This window comes from Euphorbia lathyris, chromosome 5 (genome assembly GCF_963576675.1).
Source record: "Euphorbia lathyris chromosome 5, ddEupLath1.1, whole genome shotgun sequence".
Taxonomy (NCBI): domain Eukaryota; kingdom Viridiplantae; phylum Streptophyta; class Magnoliopsida; order Malpighiales; family Euphorbiaceae; genus Euphorbia; species Euphorbia lathyris.
In genome coordinates this window covers 35,986,179-36,005,431 of record NC_088914.1, presented here as the reverse complement: position 1 = coordinate 36,005,431, position 19,253 = coordinate 35,986,179, and the positions used below count along the sequence as shown (strand labels likewise).

Sequence of the window (19,253 nt, the reverse complement as noted above, 5' to 3'; positions counted from 1 at the left end):
TGATGAATTCAAAACGTAAAATGCAGTTGAAACGAACTGAAACTGAAGAAGATGAACCACAATGAAGTTGAATGGGAAAGGTCAGGTGAGGAAGTCGAAGTGGAAGCAGCGGGAGGTAGGAGATGAACCTTCAAACTAAAATAAGGGTAGTTTTGTCCAAAATGGGTTTAAATGTCTAATTTGGTAAAATGGAAGCAATGTGGGTTAGATATGTAAATTGGGATCCTTGATTGGGTTAGATTAGTAATTATCCCTTTAATTTAATTATATCCGTAATTATTATCCTGTCAATAATAAATATTAGTTATATTATATTTAGATATAATATAGATAATATTAATATTAACTAAACAAAAGTGTTATTTGGAATATGACTCTAATTAAGTGTTTTAATTCAATCTAACTAGGGATTGGAATTAAGAGAATAATATATATAGCTCCTATATGTGGGAATTCGGCCAAGACACTATTCCTAGGGGTAGGGATTTTGGCCAACACTAATAGTTTAGTGTAGGTTTGGCCAATATAAGAAAAGAGGTAGAAAAGTTCATCCCGTCTCCATTCGATTAATTTCTATCTCTGTTTTCTCTATCATTGATCTTGTGTTGATTCATTAGAGGCAATCTCCTTTGATTGTTATTCATCGGTTGTGTTCTAATTGTTTACTTGTTTGGTTTTTTGTTTGTGTTCGTGAAACTTGGGATTAAGAGTTGTGGACACTTCGCTTGCAACTGTAGATAGATCGTCAATAAAGGTATTTCGTTCTATACCTCTTTATAACGGATCTTGGGTTAAGGGAAATAGGTAAAATTTTATATTTTTCGTTATGCCTGTGTTTGCCTATTTTCCATCATCATATGCATAAAATAAACCCAAATCAATAGTTCCTTGAAGATAGCGGAATATATGCTTAATTTCATTCCAATATCTTCGTGTAGGTGTAGAGCTATATCTAGATAACAAATTGATAGAAAAAGCAATATCGGGTCTCGTATTGTTAGCAAAAGCCATCTTCTACGATGGTGAGTTAGCGCAACTGTTCCTCCATTGCGGGCGTAGCACACGAACTGAAAATAGATACCGAGTCGAAAATGAAAAGACCTGTCTAACTTCATCGCCAAGGGAGGACAGAGGAAAGAGAGAGTCGAAGTTGAAGAAGCACCGTCACTGGAACCCTAACTAATCGAGCCGCGGTCGAGGAAGCAATGAGAAGCACTCTCAAGAGGAGTAGAACTCTCAACATGAGTATTTTTAAACGATGTATTTTTATGGATTAAGAGTTTAACTGTTTAAATTGTTAAAAGAGTTAATTATGAGTTTTTGTAAAGTTTTAAAATGTTAGAAACAAAAGAATTTACCCAACCTCAAGAGGTTAGCTTTTAGAAAATTGCTCACTATTCATAAATCTAATTCCGGTACTAACTACAAAACTAAAATTAACCTCTAATTGAAGTGTTGATTCCTGATTCCGCTACTGAAAAATAAAGGGTGTTGTTAAACCCAGCCCCAATTTTCCACCTCTAGCCCCGTGAAAGGACGAAAGTACCCTTTGAGGCTTTGAGGTGGAAAAATGGGGAAAAAAACCTCTCCCGGCACGCGGACGTGAGGTAATCACGCCTCACCCTGTGGTGAGGCGTGATTACCTCACGCCCGCATGAATAAATCACAAAAAAAAGTTCATAATTGTGGTTAAGTCGAATTATCCGTTTAGAAATAAAATTACGGCATTTTAACTCGGATTACCCTTTAATAAATAAAATTTAAAAACATAAACATTAAAATAAAAATTAATAAACATAAAAATTACTAAACATAAAAGAGTACATATAATATCAAAAGTGTTAAAATGTATGAAGTTCTACAAAAATAATTTAGTTCGCCCGACGCCACGCCTCCATAAACTCATCCATCTCCCTCTTAATGCGTGGAGCATCCTCGTCAGATCGGTGAGTAGCCGCTAGTTGGGTGACACGCCACAACCAGCTAACCCACTGCATAAAAAAAATATTAAAAAATAAACACATATAAACTAATACTAAATAATAATATTAAATAATAATAAACTTACAAATTCGCTGTTGGCGCGAGCATGCTGGACCGGTCCAGCCTGTGTGTGCATGAATGAGATGAGGATGCGAATATCGCATATACCAGTCCATATAAGCAGGATCACAAGCAGTGAGATCGTATCCAACTGGTCGGCATCTCCTCCGATCAATGTCCCGAGCCGATGGAAATCTCCGCTAGGTATCCTCAACTGTGACAGAGGAATGCGTGAGCTTGTATGATAAAGATCTTCATGGTCGTACTGCTTTATCAGGTCTAATACGCTCAGCTGGGATAGGCTGAGTATATCCGACCTGTCGCAGCGCTCGATCGGGCATATACGGCTCGACGATGTCTGTACACCGTATCCAACCGGCATAAGACACTCGAAGCCGATCATCATCGGGGATAGGACCATAAGGCAACCACGTCACCTGAAAAAAATAATACTCAATAATAAATAATAATATACTATAAATAATAATATATTACAAATAATACTTAAATTAATTCTAAAATTATATAAAATACCTCTGCTGCCGTCATACGGTCCAGCTGCCCGCGTATGGTATCTAGTCGGGCGGTCGTCTTGCCTGGTATCCCGACCTCCCATCTCAGTGCACGGGCATGGTCAGCTGGGATCACGTGAGCTAGTCTATGCGGTCGGAACACCGGAAAATACTCGTATATCCACGCCTGTAGTAGGGTCAAACATCCGCATATACCAGAACAATCTCCTCTGCTCGCTATCCCCAGCTGCCGGTACAACGTGGCAAGTGTAGCATACCCCCATGAAAATCTAGCTGCCCCTCTGACACCGCCGTAAACCTCAGCAAGATGGGCCGGCCTAATCCTATCTCCACTATTATCAACAAACAAAGTGGATCCAAGCATAAGCCACATCCACGCTGTGGCCCGAGTAGCGTTCATCCATACCCTGGATGACAAGCCTGTGTACAACCTCAACAAATACACCTCCACCACTCCAGAAACGTTGGGTCGGCGACAGAAGCTGCTCCCGATCCACCCCAAATATCATCATGCACATGTCATGAAGCCCGTCAGTAGTGGGAGACTCGGACACCATCGGACCGTCGATCGGGATCCGAAGAATCTGCCATACATCATGCAGCTGGATAGTCATCTCCCCGAACGGCATGTGGAAGGAGTTCGTATCGGACTGCCACCGCTCCACGAACGCAGTCAACAACGGAGTGTTGAGGTTCCTAAACATGATATGTGGAAGGTGAGACAAACCAGTCTTCTCGATCATCTCCTTCAGCTGTAAAATGACACAAATACAATTTATACAATTACTGAATGTTTTTGATGTTTATAGTTAAAAATACAAATTACAATAAATGTTGACAAACTAAATTATTCTTACCTCGGGTGACGCACCAGAAAACCACACCCACAAATCTGGACATGTTATTGATCTGTTGTAGCATGTCAGAAATGACCGAAGCTCTCCTCCCAGCATCCGTGAGGCAACATGCCCTAGAAAACTAGGAATCATGGAACCATCAACGGGGCCACCATCCACTGGATCACTAACTAGCCAGCTCTCGTCCTCACTAGCTTTGGGACGTTTGCTGGTCCCTGAAAGTTATAAAATTATACTAAAGTTATACTAAAATTATACTAAAACTATACTAAAATTATACTAAAATTATAAAATTATACTAAAATTATACTAAAGTTATAAAATTATACTAAAATTATAAAATTATATTAAAGTTATACTAAAATTATACTAAAACTATACTAAAGTCATAAAATTATACTAAAATTATAAAATTATACTAAAACTATACTAAAGTTATAAAATTATACTAAAATTATAAAATTATTAAATACCTGTAGTCGCAAAGCGACCTCCTATGCGCTGGGTCGGCTGTTTGACCGGGGTCGGCTGCTCATCGATATCCTCACCCTCGCGCTCACGTGTAGCTGCAGACTGTCGCAGTACCTGGACTACCACATCTAGGTAGTCCTCCATAGAATCGCTATCAGGCTCTCTGTCACCAAAATCAGTCGCCCCTCCGATCCATGAATATCAGACTGATCCACAATCGGCCCCCTTCTCATCTGCTCCATCTCCGTCGCAGCCCCTCTCCACCTACGAGTAGATAGATCAATACCCCGCAATCTCGTATGGCGTGGTGTATCATCCTCGTCGTCTATATCTAGACGACGGGATGGATTTCCCACCCCTAGTAGGTCGCTCCGTCTACAAAAAATTACACTAAGTTAATCTAAAATTGTAACATATAAATTATAAATTACACTAAATTAATTTAAATGTAAATAATGTAAACATAAATTAAAAAAACAAAAAAAAAACCCTTGGGTGTATGAACTTCACGCCCGCACCACTGGTCGGGCGTATGAACATCACGTCCGACCTATGGTGCGGGCGTAAGAACATCACGCCCGAGCAGTGGTGCGGGCATGTGGCTATCACGCCCGTACCACTGGTCGGACGTCATGTTCTTACGCCGGAACCACTGGTCGGGCGTGATGTTCATATGCCCGACTGCGATTCCGGCGATTTTCAAAAAAAGCCAAACAGATTCAAATCAAAGCGAAATTCAACGAAATAAAACCGTAAATCTTACCATTTTTGCTTTCCCTTTTACGGCTTTTGTCACCATCCATGATTCAGTTTAAAAATTAATCCGGATTTGATCGAAGATTGTATAGGATTCTTGAGAGGTTTTGGATTTTTTCAATTTTGGTGCAAAGGGTAGTTCGGTCTATTTTCGAGACTAGAAATATAAATTAGTGGCTAGGTATAGTAATTCACAAAATAAATTCTTAATTGGAATGGTTAATTAGAAATTCGATCCCTTGAAATGAACTTTTAGGTGAGATTTGTGAATTTAGAAAAAAGGTTGAGTGAGTGAGTGATAATTCTTTCATGTTCGAATCGTGTTTCAACCTAACAAAAAATACCTTCCTTTTTCGGTGTTTTACAGTTTAGTTGACAACTTGACACCATCTGTCAGAAAAAAAAAAATCCAATATAGATGATTCATATATGGACACGTTTACCGACAATAAGATATGCGTGATCCAACGGCAGAATACAACTCCGAATAAGTCGGCTGCAGCCGAGCCGAAGCAGCCGCCTTAGGATTCTTTATTGCCTACAACAGCATCCTCATCTTACAACGTGTCAGTCCCTTTCACCGTCCAAATCACATGGGTCCACTTCCTATCCAACCATCAATGGATAACCACGTCTCTCAACTCTTATCGACAAATAAACAGCCTAAAATAATCCACGTGTCATACCAGATATCATATTAGTTCTCTAATCCAACGGACTCAGTATCTCCTCTTTCTCCACTCTTTCCGCTCATTCCTCCTCCCCTTCTCTCTCTCCCATCCCTGCTTCCTCCACCCCCTTTTTCTCTACTGCCGTCTCCTTTTCAAGTTCCGGCGGATTTCATCGTTTCCGATTTTACTACCTTCCTGTTTCTTTTATACCTCTCATATCCCCTTACATACTCAAGAGATCGATTTACGATTTTTCTTCTTTTGTTTTGATTATTCTTTTTAGCTGCAATCCGATTTTAATGGCGGATTCAGACAATGAATCTGGAGGGCACAACGCGAACAGCGAACTTTCAGCAAGAGAGCAAGACAGATTCCTGCCAATTGCAAACGTGAGCAGAATAATGAAGAAAGCTCTGCCGGCGAACGCGAAGATCTCGAAAGATGCTAAGGAGACGGTGCAGGAGTGTGTATCGGAATTCATAAGCTTCATAACTGGAGAAGCATCAGACAAGTGCCAGAGAGAAAAGCGGAAGACGATCAACGGAGACGATCTGCTTTGGGCTATGACAACACTAGGGTTTGAAGAATACGTGGAACCTTTGAAGATTTACTTGCAGAAGTACAGAGAGATGGAAGGGGAGAAGAGTTCGATGGGTAGGCAAGGAGAGAAAGAAGGCGGCGGTGGGTCGGGAGGTGGAGGTGCGGCGGCTGGTGGTGGCGGGTCAGGTGGAGGGATAAGTTCTGGGGGCGGAGGAGGAGGAGGGGGGTATAATGGCGGTGGAGGAGGAGGGATGTATGGAGGGATGATGATGATGGGGCATCATCAAGGACACGTGTACGGCTCCGGTGGGTATCATCATCATCAGATGGGTGTTGGGAAGGGTAGCTCAGGCAATGCAAGGTAGGTAGAAAGGACAAATTGACCCAAGGGATGTTTTTTAGTCTAGTATACTACTTTATATAAATTATTAATTAATATGTGATGATGAAGGGGGATTAAATTAATTAACATGGTTAATTAGGTGGTTTGTTAAATCTTTTTTTTTTTTTTTAATTTATGTTTATTATTTATGATGGTTGAGATATGATATGTGTAATTTGAGAAATAGAGGAACAAGAAAATGTAATGCATAGAATTTGTAACATCACAAAGAGGTGTGTAATTGTATTTGTGGCGCGAGTTTAAACCCTAATCAGAAAGAGCACACAATTAATTTGAGATTCAGTGCAAGTTTTTCTTTTGATAGTTTTTTTTTTTTTTTCTATAGAAATATTTTACTGTATATGGGAATTTCTACTATATGGGAAGCAATATGCATGATCAATTAAAACAGAGAAATTAAAACAGAGATATTAATGCATATATGTAGATGTGATATTCGTTGACATTATGTGACGTTTCTTTTTCTTCGGAAGTAAGCCAGTTAAGAGTATATCTCCCAAAGAGTTACATATAATGATTACAGATAAATTATTAACTATTATGGTGCCCGCTATGGTTACTTTGTTTTTTACAAAGTACCGTTACTTGGTGTGGTTTTCACCATTGGATGATAGAGCATAAAATTAATCCAATGGTGAAAACCACACTAAGTAACGGTACTTTGTAAAAAACAAAGTAACCATAGCGAACACCTAACTATTATAGATAAATTATTAACTCGGAAAAATTAAGGTTATATATTCATATTAATAGTATATAGACAATTCACATCCATCACATATATCAACAAGCAACATCAATATAGAAACACGGGATATGAATAATGTATTGGATGATTTTATTAATTAATATAAAACATTAATAATATATCATTAATTCCCCATTAGTAGTAATAGTAGCAGGGGAATCATTATTAAAGATGAGAAGAACCTCGAATAGTGATTAATAAATTAAATATACTGTTTTCGAAATAAAATATTTTTTTTAATTTATATTTATTTCATAAATAATCTTATATTATGGATATTTAATTTCAAAATACATACTTTTTTTTGTCCTTTTATTTATTATTTAGTAATATTTATGCTTTAATTTATATTATTTGATTGATAAATTTGATAGGTCGCAAAAACTAACATTTTAGATGTGTTTTAAAAAAAACATTTTAAATATGTCAATAAGTAAATGCTAATAATAAGTTAACAAAAAAAAAATTAACATTTTAGATAGGTTAAAGTAAGTAATGCTTTAATTTTTTTTTTTACTAGATAAGAGTAATTAAATCTTAGCTATTATAGAAGTAAATGGGTTGAAATGATATTATAAGTAATTTTAATTCGTTTTGAATTTATTTAAAAGTCATTCGGTTAAAAAATAGAAAATAATTGTTTAATTTTTTTTTTAAAATTTTTAGGAATAGAACTTTGAAAAAACTTTAAAAGTTATGCTTAAAAAATAAACAGATAAGATTTTAAATCTCAAAGTTTTTTTTGGAAACTATCAATTTTTTTTACCTCAACTTACAAAACTATTTTAATATTGATGTTTGTGAAATTGGATTAATTTAGTTATTTGATAACTGTTTGGAACTAAATTGATAGCATTTCACAAACTGATAATTTGTAGGATTGAGATTAGTTCTGTACTTTTTTTTTTGTTACAACTCCGCACTTATTAAAACCATTTTAGTAGTTTATCCGAAAAAAAGAGACGTGGTTGAAATGGTAAATGTGAAAACAAATTAATTTAATTTAGAGAGAAGTTTAGTTTGATAAAATCAGATAGTTATACAAAGCCTTGGTTTTGTTTGGCATTTCCAATTTAGTTAAAAAGGAGCAGTGTGGATGTCTGACAGTCATTGAAAGAAAAGGAAAGGAATGATTGACATTTGTCATCTCTCTCTCAAAGAGCAAATCTTACATAGATTTCAGGGAATGTACTTTCTCTGTCTGCAATTCCATTTTAAGGTCAGTAAATAGCTACTACTTGAAGATTCTATTTATAACTGAAGAGAAAACTACTACTAAAATACAAGTCTTTTTTAATGTAAGTATGGAAATACATGGAGGTTTTTTAATTTATTTATTTTGGTTAAGTTAGGTTTTTTCATTTTCATGTGATGGAACAAAAAGTAGTATTATCATATCATATGATCACGTTTTTAGGTAAAATGTATGTCACTGTCTTTCCATTCAGACCCACTTCCACTTGCGTAGTTTTTCTTTGGCCTCCATTAATATCATCACTAGTGAAAGTATTAAATCATGGCATTGGCAGCAGCTACCACCATCAAGTAATCAAAATAAAAAGTGCCCCATTTTTATTATTATAATAATCATAATGGTCCGCGCTTCATTCTCTTTTTTTAAGTGCTCAAGCTCAACCTCCGCGTACTTTTGCGGAAAATAAAGCTTCCAAAATAGGTCAACGGAACTATCTCTCCTTCAATTCCACACCTAAAAGGTTTATCGAGTGTTTGGTTGCTTTTTTTATACTTTTATTTGCCTTTTCATTTTAAAATGAATAGTTTTATATATTTAGTTGGCAATTTTCTATTCGTCTTTTATATGTGACAGTAGCCTTTTATAAAAGTAGAGAATCCCGCTTTTTGGAAAAGTAGTTTTTTCCAACCATAACAGCAAACAACAACAGGCCCTTAGTACCCAATACTAATCTCCATTTAATAATTTAAAAAATATACATATTAGACAATTTAAATACTAACATTAAAAATTCATCACAATTTTACCAAACACTAATAACTAATTATCTAACAAACCACTAATAGTAACAACAAACAGTTATCTGCTAACAACTGAACTAAAAATGTCTTAAAGTCGGTTGCATTCAACTATTACTATTAGTTGTTTTGGTTTTATTATTACTGTTAGTTGTTTACTTAACTGATTGATAATTAGTCTTTGGTTAAATCATGTATAAAAGAACTAATATGAAAGGACTGATATGAACCCACAAACAATATATATAAATATAAACATAAATCCAAAAGTACCATCCTTAATTTGCAGCCACTCGCCGCTTTTAGAATGCAGTAGCCAATTACTGTCATAGTAAGAGGCAAATCTTTGCAACAGTCAATAAGCCTCTTCCTGGTCTCCACAAGTTTAAGATTTTCTACATTTTTGGAGCTAAATGCAACATGCTCTAAAAGAATTGAGGGGGTGTTTAGTTCGGGGCCTTTACGAATGGGAATGGAAATGAGAGGGTTTCATTCCATTTGTTCTTGTTTGTTTAAAAAAAAAATCATTCCCTTTATCCATTTTAGATTATGAGTTTACCCCACTTTAGGTTAAGCCTATTACCCAAACCTTGTAGGGAATTGGATTCCCTTTACCTCATTCTCTTTCCCAAACATATAGGAGAATTAATGCTTATTCCTTTCATTTTCTTTAGTTTCCATTTCTTGATTCCTTTTCCTTTACCCCTTGTGAACCTGTAGTTTTTAAAAGAAAGAAGAAGAGAAGAAAATTGTGCTGAGTATTGATATATCGTTTAATTCACAGTATTGTGAATTTACAGAACTACAGCAAAATTGAAATACATAATCTTTGTCAATAAAATCTCAACAACCTAACTGATCTTAAATTTGAATTCAAAAAAATAAAACAGATTATTTCATAAATCTAAAAACAGAATAAAAGATAATTGCAGATTCTGAATCCCTAAAAATCAGGAGCAAAATATTGCATAAATCAACACTCCTCCTTGCAATTTTTGCTGAAAACTCCCATCCTTGCTCTCAAATATTCGAATCTGTCTTTTGACAAAGCCTTAGTCATAATGTCTGCAAGTTGTTCCTCTGATTTACAATAAACCAGAAGAATTTCATTGTCCTTCTGAACTTCTCTGAGGAAATAATACTTAATCTTGAAATGCTTAGTCTTGCCATGGAACACAAGATTGTTAGAAATGGAAATAGCTGCTTGATTGTCAACGAACAAAATAATTTTGTTGCCTCACTTTGAACATGCTTCAGATCTGCCAAAATTTTCCTCAGCCATAAAGCTTGATTGACAGCTTTTGTTGCAGCAACATATTGGGCCTCTGCTGTAGATTGAGCCACCGCATCTTGCTTCTTTGAACACCAAGAAAAACATCCTGATCCAAGACTAAACAAATATCCAGAAGTACTCTTCATATCATCACTTGATCAAGCCCAGTCACTATCTGCAAAGCCATATACAATTGATTTATCTACAAAACCATGTAAATTTGATTTATCTGCTGATGTAAACCACATTCCATGATCATTAGTTCCTTTGAGATATCTTAACACCCTTTTTGCTGTTTTAAAATGCAACTCGCTTGACAATGCATAAATCTTGAAAGCAAGCTTACAGCAAACATGATATCAGGTCTTGTTGCTGTGAGATACATTAAACAACCTATGAGGCTCCTGTACAGCCCCTCATCGACCTTCTCTCCAGCTTCAACTTTACTTAACTTGATATTCTGCATTAAAGGGGTGCTAATTGGCTTGCAATTCGCCATGTTGAATTTCTTCAAAACCTCATTTGCATATTTCTGTTGCCCAATAAAAATTCCATATTGAGATTGCTGAATCTCCATGCCAAGAAAGTATGACATTTCTCCGAAATCTGTCATTTCAAAGACCTGCATCATTTGGTCTTTGAACTGCTGCAACATGGTTGAGTTGCTTCCTGTCACCAACAAATCATCAACATATAAAGAAATAATTAAAATATCAGCTCCAGAAATCTTTACATATAGAGTTGTCGCACTCAAGATTCTTTCAAACCCAATCTTCAATAAATGGTCATCAATGTTGGTCCCTTATAACGTTACAACTATAGTTCCAAGGGGGGGTTAGGAACTATTTAAAAATTTTAAGCTAGGGCGGACTTCTTTTTCGTGAGAAAAAGGTTTGGACAGCGGCGCTGAGTGAATAGCAAGATACTGGCTTAGTCAACTAGTGACTAGGTCAGTTTCTTTACTTGAGTCAGGAGATAGCACTTAGAGTCTATTCCTGAGCTCAGATATTCAATGCGCACAACTCAGCTTAACCTCTTTACTTGGTCAGTTTTTGTTTAAGCAAGCAATAAATATATAAAGGAGTTAAAGGTTAGAAATATGTTACTCAGCAGATTTATCCAGGTTCGGCCTCCAAGCCTACGTCCTGTCCCCGGAACACGTTCCGAGATTTCGAATTCTCTACTGAGCTCTTTAACGGTAGAGCATCAAACCTTTTACAATCTTAGCAACTGAGTATAACAAGAGTACCTTCCTCTATACCTCTACTCAATCCTAATCTCTCGCTGAGTACTATAACCGAGTACTCAGCCTCTCATTTCTAATCTCTAGAAATGATAGGTGTTTGTCCTAAACAATGATTGCTAAGACACCTTAGATGATTGAATAATCACTCTAGACTTTTACACAAAAGATATGAAATTTAGTGTAAGATTGCTTTGCTTTTTCTTGCAGAACTTTGCGTAGAAATTTGGTCAGCGTAATGGCTTGATCAAGTTCTGTGTTGAATGAAGCAACTGAATGGCTCTATTTATAGAGACGTCTGAGGTGTCGGTCATTTCGAATTTCGAAATAACCGTTGGAGGGAAACGGCTTCCTGTCGTTGTCATCCTGTCTTGCTCAGAGCTCTTGGCCAATCAGATTTGAGTATCTTATGTCCTCGGTCAGCTTTTGGTCAGCTCGGCAGAATGTCTCTCCATTTACGGTAAGGTCAACTAGACAGCATTCTGTGTCTTCTGAACTTTACCCAAAGTGGAAACACTTTGTCTGGAAGTTGTTCCTAGCCAGCTGCTGTCTTGTACTCTTTGTTGAATCAACTCAGCAGCTTCGTCCCGAAGTTGTTACAGGAAGGTCTTCTAGATCCTTCTTCCACTGAGTTGCGTTTTGTTCATAACGACAACGTTTTGACATACACGGTCCGAGTTGCCTTAAACTGTTTGACTTGGGTTTTGACTTCCGTATTGGGCTTTGGGCCTTTTAATCTTTGTGTCTTATAAACAATTTAACTCAACATTGAACAAACACATTAGTAGAATAAATCAAAGCATTTAAACTTAGTGTGTTTAGAATATGTTTTTAATTATACTTAAACAATTTTGTCAAATCAAAATTATGTGGAAAGGTGTTTCAACAAACTCCCCCATTTTGATGTTGGCAAAACTATTCAGCGAAGAACTCAGTATTGAGCTCCCCCATGATAGTTGACCTAATATAACTTAGCAAACTCCCCCGTCAGGGTTGAGCTACTGACTTAGTTTTACTCTAAACATTTGAAGGTTTAATCGAGTAAGTCTAAGGTCAGTTTTCAGGTATAGGTCAGCTCATGGAACATATTCTATTTTACTCAGTGTTTAAGCGGAAGTTATAGCATTCAGAGGGCGCTGAGTAATTTGTTGTTCAATGAGTTTTATAAGACAATGTTATATAAACATACAAGTCAATGTCAAACATATTATCAGATTTGGATGTGATTAAAGATACATAATAACTTAATACTCAGCATCGTATATAATAACTCATAACTCAGGTTTGGATAAAAAGATGCAAGTATTGATATTAATAGAAGTAGTCAGCGTATACAACAAAAGATAAACATACACATAGAGACTACAAACTTAGCATAACTGAGCTAGCCTAATCTCTATTTCTTTTTTTTTTGTTTGGACTGACTATGCTCATGCTGTGTTCTAGCTTGTTCTTTTTTCTCCCCCGTTTTGTCAGCATCGGGAGGAGGAATCCTAAAGGCGTCGGTTAAGATGGCTTTGGTCAGTTCCGTGGACAGCGCCTTAAGTCTATCGGCGCTTTCATTGACACCGTCAAAAATAGCAACTCCATCATCTGAGACCTCGGCGGGTATATTAAGTTCAGCAGCGCTGATCATGCTTACTATGAAAGCTTGAGATTTACCTATCTAGGTAAGTGCATCAGTCAGACCAGCAACGACTTGATGAAAAGTCTTCAGTAAGGATGTGTCGTAGTATTGACGCTGAATGTTGCTGTGACATACATGGTTGAAGGTTTGTCTGGTGACAGACAGTATTTCATTTTGCTTCATGGCGTCAGTGTCCATCTCTTGTTTGTTCAAGTTCAACAATCGAACAGCCTCTCCAATTTGCTCCACTGAGCATTGAGAATAGGAGACCATTTGCTCGTTGGTCTTGATTTGCTCAGTGTGAAGCTGAGCAAAGAGCATTTTAACTTCATCAGAAGTGGCATATCGCGTGTTCGCAGCTGACAGGGTCTGAACTTGACCTTGAAGAGAATTGAGATGTTGAACAATTGTCAGCTAGAGCTCAGCCAGCTTTGTGATGGAGTCTTGCTTAGGTTGCTGTGCTTGAAAGGAGACTATGACACTCAGCAAATCCTTGAATCCCTTAACTTCATTGAGAAGCTGAGTTACTTGGGAGAGCTGAGTTGTCTCGACAGTAGAAGACCCAGCAACATGTGGAGTGGTTTGATGAAGGTCTTTGATTAATGTTTGCACCGAGTCGATGATTCTTTTTCCGGACTCGGTGGCATATAAGTAGCTGAGAGAGCCTTCATGAACTTGCCTAGCTTCCTCAGTATGACCGGTTGGAAGAGGAGTCAAGGGTAAAACATGGTCAGTGACTGGAAGTGTGTTTCCAATCTGCACTTGAGTCTCATGTAAAGCTGATTGATCGGTAGAGTGTTGATTAGAGAAGAAGTAATCTGAATGCTGTCTGTACTGACTGGAGCAGGAATGTCCTGAGTCAGCACAATGCTTGTTGTAACAGCATTGACGGGAATTGGCTCCAGTTGGCTTGTAGAGTTAGCAGAAGCATTCAAGTCGGCGTGTTCCTTTGGTGAAGAAACAGAGGCTTGCTTTTCAAGGGAAGCCGATGGAGTAGTAGATGATTGTTTTCTGAAAAATTTCAGCTTGAGTTTAGAAGGGTCTTGGGTCGGCTTCTGGATAACAAAGTCAGGGACAGTTGGTTTCTGAATAGGAGGGTCAATGACACACTTCTGACTTGCCTTGATTAATCTTCTTCTTGGAGGAGGAGTGTCAGCTTGTATAGATTCTCCTGAGTGAGAGGGAGAAGTTTCCTCTTGATCAGCATTAAGCTGGTCAGCTTGTTCTTGTTCATCTCCAGCAGCCAGCTCAGTATTGATTGGCTCAGCTTCAACCTCACTAGCTGTCTCCTCAGTGTCCTCAGCGTCATCCTGACCGCCTTCTTCTTCTTGTTCTTCATCTTCTTCACTATCGCCATCTAACTCTTCCTCAACTTGTGCAATGAACTGATCGTCCAGATGCACATCATCTTCTTGATGCTCAACTACAGTTCCTAGACACTGTGTGTAGTGAGAATCACCAGGAACAACGACGTCAGTAGGAATAGCATCAATAGGAGTCAGTGTAGAAGACTTCTGCTTCTTTTGAGGTTGCTCATCAGCATTTGTTCTTTCCTCAATTTCAGGCTCATCTTGCCTGCTCCTTTTCTCAGCTGACTTCTGCTTCTTTGTCATAGGCTCAGCTTTCTTCGAAGGTGTCCCGACAGCTTTCCTCTTTCGGGCAGCTGGAGCCTTTGTCCTTGTGCTTTGCTTTGGAGCTGTTTCCTCAGCTTGTTGTTCAGCAGCAACTTTTCCTTTCTTTAGTGGCTGATTGAACTTCAAAGCCCTCAGCGAAGCCACGGTTATCTCATATCCTCTAGCCTTAGTTTCCTCAGATAGATCAATTTGATGATCTAAGAGGATTCTGGTGATGAGTGATCCCAGCTTGAGAATTCCAGTACTCCTTTGGAAGCCAGCAATCAAGAATACTGGGATGTTGATCGGCTTGTATGTCAGCATATGCCATATGAAGCATTGCTCAAAATTCGTTGCTGAGGTAGTGCAGTTGATCTTGGGATAAATGAAGAAGGTCAGTAGATAGTGAGCCATCTTTTGGTGCTAACCCATTGAGGTGCTTGAGACTTCTCTAGAGTGGCCAGCGGGCTTACAGAAGGTGGTATCGTACCCAGTTCCTTCGTGATCCCCAGATCTCCTCAGTTTGGTTCCCTCATTCTTTAACTTCAGCAAGTTAGCGAGATAAGTAGGGTTTATGAAAATGGTCTTTTCCTTTACCACAGTTACCAGATAGTCCTGGTTATCATCAGCAACTCGGAAATTGTGGTAGAACTCCCTTACTAGGTCAGGATAGGTGTGATCTCTAATGGAGAACAGCTCTGTCCAGCCATTCTTCGATATCCATTCGCAGAAGGGTTACTCGGATGTCACGAAGGTCTCAGAAACCCATCGTGAGAAGTCTACTTTCCATTCGCTAATGTCTTCAAATACCTTGGTATAGGTTCTGGCCTTGGTCGGCTTACCCTTATTTGAGGTAGCTTGGCCAGCTTTGCCTTTGCTCGGCGTAGTGACCTTGGTGGTTTCAGGCACAGTAGTTTGCCTAGGGGGTTCATCGGAGCTGGTCTTAGGGTGACCGGCACCGGAGATGTTGACGAAAACTCTAGTCATTGTTTCAGAAAAAGATTGGGAGGCTTTGAGAGTCTTAAAGAGAGAATGCTTTGCCAGAAAATTCGGTAAGTGTAAAGTAAATAAAAAATGGGGATTTACCCATTATTTATAGCGGTGAAGAGTGGATCTTATCGAATCCATGTGTCAGTTTTGCCTTGGGATTGTCAACCGACAAAGATCCTGACTTTTATGACACATTCGGCGCATACGTCATCCTAGGTGGCTATTCGCGTGCTTTTGCATTTAATGCAACGGATCTAACACTCGGCGTTTAGAATACTAAGCGTTTTATATTCTGAGTGGTCAGTAGTATATGAAATGATGATTTCTCAGTTTGAGATTACTACTCGGTGTGCATATTTACTCAGTATTGATATGTATTTTGCGTTAAGTACTCAGCATAACAATCACTCAGCATGCATTTGCATAAATTATTCAGCATAGTAATTCACTCAGCATAAATTTACATTTTAGAACAGGAATTTACTGAAGAGGATTAAACATACCAATGGCTTCTCTCAGTATGCTGAACTGTTCACGAGCCAGTGGCTTTATGAAGATATCCGCAAGCTACTCATCCATTGGGACATAGGTCAGCTTTATCTCACCCTTGAGTACATGGTCTCTAATGAAGTGATGTCTTATGCTGACCTGCTTCATCCTGCTGTGTTGAATTGGGTTCTTTGATAGATCAATTGCACTTTTGTTGTCGCATTTGACCTCAATTGTCTTGGTTTGAACACCATAGTCTTCAAGCTATTGCTTAATCCATAGGACTTGAGCAACACAGTGACCAGCAGCAATGTACTCAGCTTCAGTGGTAGACAAGGCTACTGACGCCTGCTTCTTGCTGAACCAGGATACAAGACAGCTTCCTAAGAAATGACATCCTCCAGAGGTGCTTTTCTGTTCTAGCTTGTCTCGACCATAGTCAGCGTCAGTGTATCCAACGAGTGTAAAGCCATGAGTGTTGGGATACCATAAACCTGCTTTCACTGAGCTTTGGAAATATCTAAGGATTCTTTTTACAGCTATGTAATGAGATTCCTTAGGGTTAGATTGATATCTAGCACAGTAGCATACTGAGAACTGAATGTCCGGTCTACTTGCTGTTAAGTAAAGTAGAGAGCCTATCATACCTCGATATAACTTGCTGTCTACTGATTTACCATTCTCGTCAGCGCAAAGGACAGTGTCAGTGCCCATAGGAGTGGATATTGGCTTGCAATTTTCAAGATCATATTTCTTCAATATCTCCTTGGCATATTTAGCTTGACTGATGAAGATGCCATTCTTTCCTTGTTTGATTTGAAGTCCAAGGAAGAAGTTGAGTTCTCCCATCATAGACATTTCAAACTCAGTCTGCATTTGCTTGCTAAATTCCTTACACGTTGACTCATTAGTAGCACCGAAAATAATATCATCAACATATATTTGAGCCAGCAGGGTATCTTTACCCTTTCTCCTAATGAATAAGGTTGTATCAGCTTTGCCCCTGACATAGTTTCTAGTCAGCAGGAAACTGGTCAGCCTCTCATACCAAGCACGTGGTGCTTGCTTGAGGCCGTACAGAGCCTTTTTGAGTTTATAAACGTGGTTTGGGAATTTAGGATCCTCAAACCCTGGAGGTTGATTAACATAAACTTCCTCGTTTATAACTCCATTAAGAAATGCACTCTTAACATCCATTTGAAACAGTTTAAAGTTCATGTAAGATGCATATGCACATAAAATCCTAATAGCCTCTAGCCTTGCCACTGGGGCAAAGGTCTCACCGTAGTCGATACCTTCTCGCTGATTGTAGCCCTGAGCTACAAGCCTTGCTTTGTTCCTGACTACATTTCCTTGCTCATCCAGCTTGTTGCGGAAGACCCATCTCGTTCCAATGGTCTTCTGACTCCTTGGATGTGGCACTAGCTCCCATACATCGTTTCTTCTGAATTGGTCAAGTTCCTCTTGCATTGCGCTCATCCAGAATTCATCTTCCTCAGCATCAACGAAGTTCTTAGGTTCCTGAACTGAGACGAAGGCTACATTGCTGAGGTACCTCCTGAGTTGGTTTCTTGTCATCAGGGCATTCTCAGCGGCATCAAGGATTGCACTCTCTGAATGCCCTCTTGGAATCCTTATCTCTTTGGGTAGATTGATGTCTTGTGCTGTCTGTGTTTCAACAATCTCTGCAGGTGAAGACTGGTCAGTGAAAACAATATTTGGTTCACTTTTACCTTTGGTCAGCCCTTGAGGGAATGACTCAGCGACTGTATCTTGATCAGCGGGTACTGAGTGTGGATCATCTTCGGTCAGCGGCAGATATCTTCCTGCAGGATTAGTTTCGTCGAACTCAACATGTACTGACTCTTCTAAAACTTGAGTTCGTTTATTGAAAACTCTGTATGCTTTGCTGTTTGTTGAGTAGCCTAAAAAGATAGCTTCATCAGCTTTTGAGTCAAACTTAGCTAGGCTATCCTTAGTGTTTAAAATAAAACATTTACAGCCAAAGGCACGAAAGTATCCAATGTTGGGCTTTCATCCTTTCCAAAGCTCGCAAGGGGTTTTCTTTAGTATAGGTCTAACAAGAGCCCTATTAAGAATATAGCACGCTGTGTTAACAGCCTCTCCCCAAAAATACTTTGGAAGCCTATGCCCACTCAGCATTGTCCTGGCTATTTCAACCAGTGTTCTGTTCTTCCTTTCAACAACCCCATTTTGTTGAGGCGTTCTAGGAGCAGAAAAGTTATGGTCAATGCCGCTGGCTTCACAGAATTCAACAAACTGTTGGTTTTTGAATTCTCCACCATTATCACTTCGGATGTGAGCCAGTTTTAGGTCTTTATTATTTTCAAGTTTTCTAACCAAATTTGAAAATGTCTCAAAGGTCTCATCCTTGCTACTCAGCAAGATGACCCAAGTGTACCGAGAGAAGTCATCTACAATGACCAAGGAAAATCTTCTTCCACCCAGACTCAGCGGCTGGACTGGACCGAAGAGATCCAAGTATAGTAATTCTAACGGACGCTTAGTTGAGACAATGTTTTTGCTATGAAAAGATTGTTTATTTTCTTTTCCAGCTTGGCAAGCGTGGCATAATTGATCTTTTTCAAATCTAAGTTCAGGCAGTCCCTGAACCAATTGCTTTCTTGCTAATTTGGCCAGGAGGTCCATGCTTACATGACCAAGTCTCATGTGCCATAGCCAGGAATTTTCTTCTTTTGAAACTAAGCATACAGTTTTTGAAAACTTTTTCTCTAAGTCTAGCATAAAGACATTATCAATCCGAGGGGCAGTTAAAATTAACTCATTTTTTTCCCTCGTATATTTTACATCCAGTAGCATCAAATATAACTTTTCTCCCATTGTCACATAGCTGAGCTACGCTGAGTAAGTTATATTTGAGTCCGCTGACTAGGGAGACTGACTCAATAGTAGGATTACCTCCGATGGTTCCTGACCCTACTATCTTACCCTTTTTGTTGTCTCCAAAACTTACACTTCCTCC

The 19,253-nt window shown here is 38.5% G+C and overlaps 2 protein-coding genes across 2 annotated transcripts; one reads left to right on the top strand and one right to left on the bottom strand.

Annotated features, from left to right (window-relative positions):
• Positions 1–1,830: 1,830 nt before the first annotated feature.
• LOC136229430 (protein MAIN-LIKE 1-like) lies at positions 1,831–5,208 on the bottom strand. The gene is made up of 6 exons (XM_066018203.1): positions 4,668–5,208; positions 3,907–4,279; positions 3,434–3,648; positions 2,578–3,328; positions 2,069–2,480; positions 1,831–1,991 (listed from the first exon to the last, which is right to left on the bottom strand). Exons 2-4 carry the CDS (start codon positions 4,046–4,048, stop codon positions 2,915–2,917), a joined length of 771 nt encoding a protein of 256 aa, XP_065874275.1. The 5' UTR covers positions 4,049–4,279; positions 4,668–5,208; the 3' UTR covers positions 1,831–1,991; positions 2,069–2,480; positions 2,578–2,914.
• Positions 5,209–5,392: 184 nt separating this feature from the next.
• Positions 5,393–6,575, top strand: LOC136229431 (nuclear transcription factor Y subunit B-3). The gene has a single exon (XM_066018204.1). The coding sequence runs from the start codon at positions 5,631–5,633 to the stop codon at positions 6,234–6,236; it is 606 nt and encodes a 201-aa protein (XP_065874276.1). The 5' UTR covers positions 5,393–5,630; the 3' UTR covers positions 6,237–6,575.
• Positions 6,576–19,253: the final 12,678 nt, after the last annotated feature.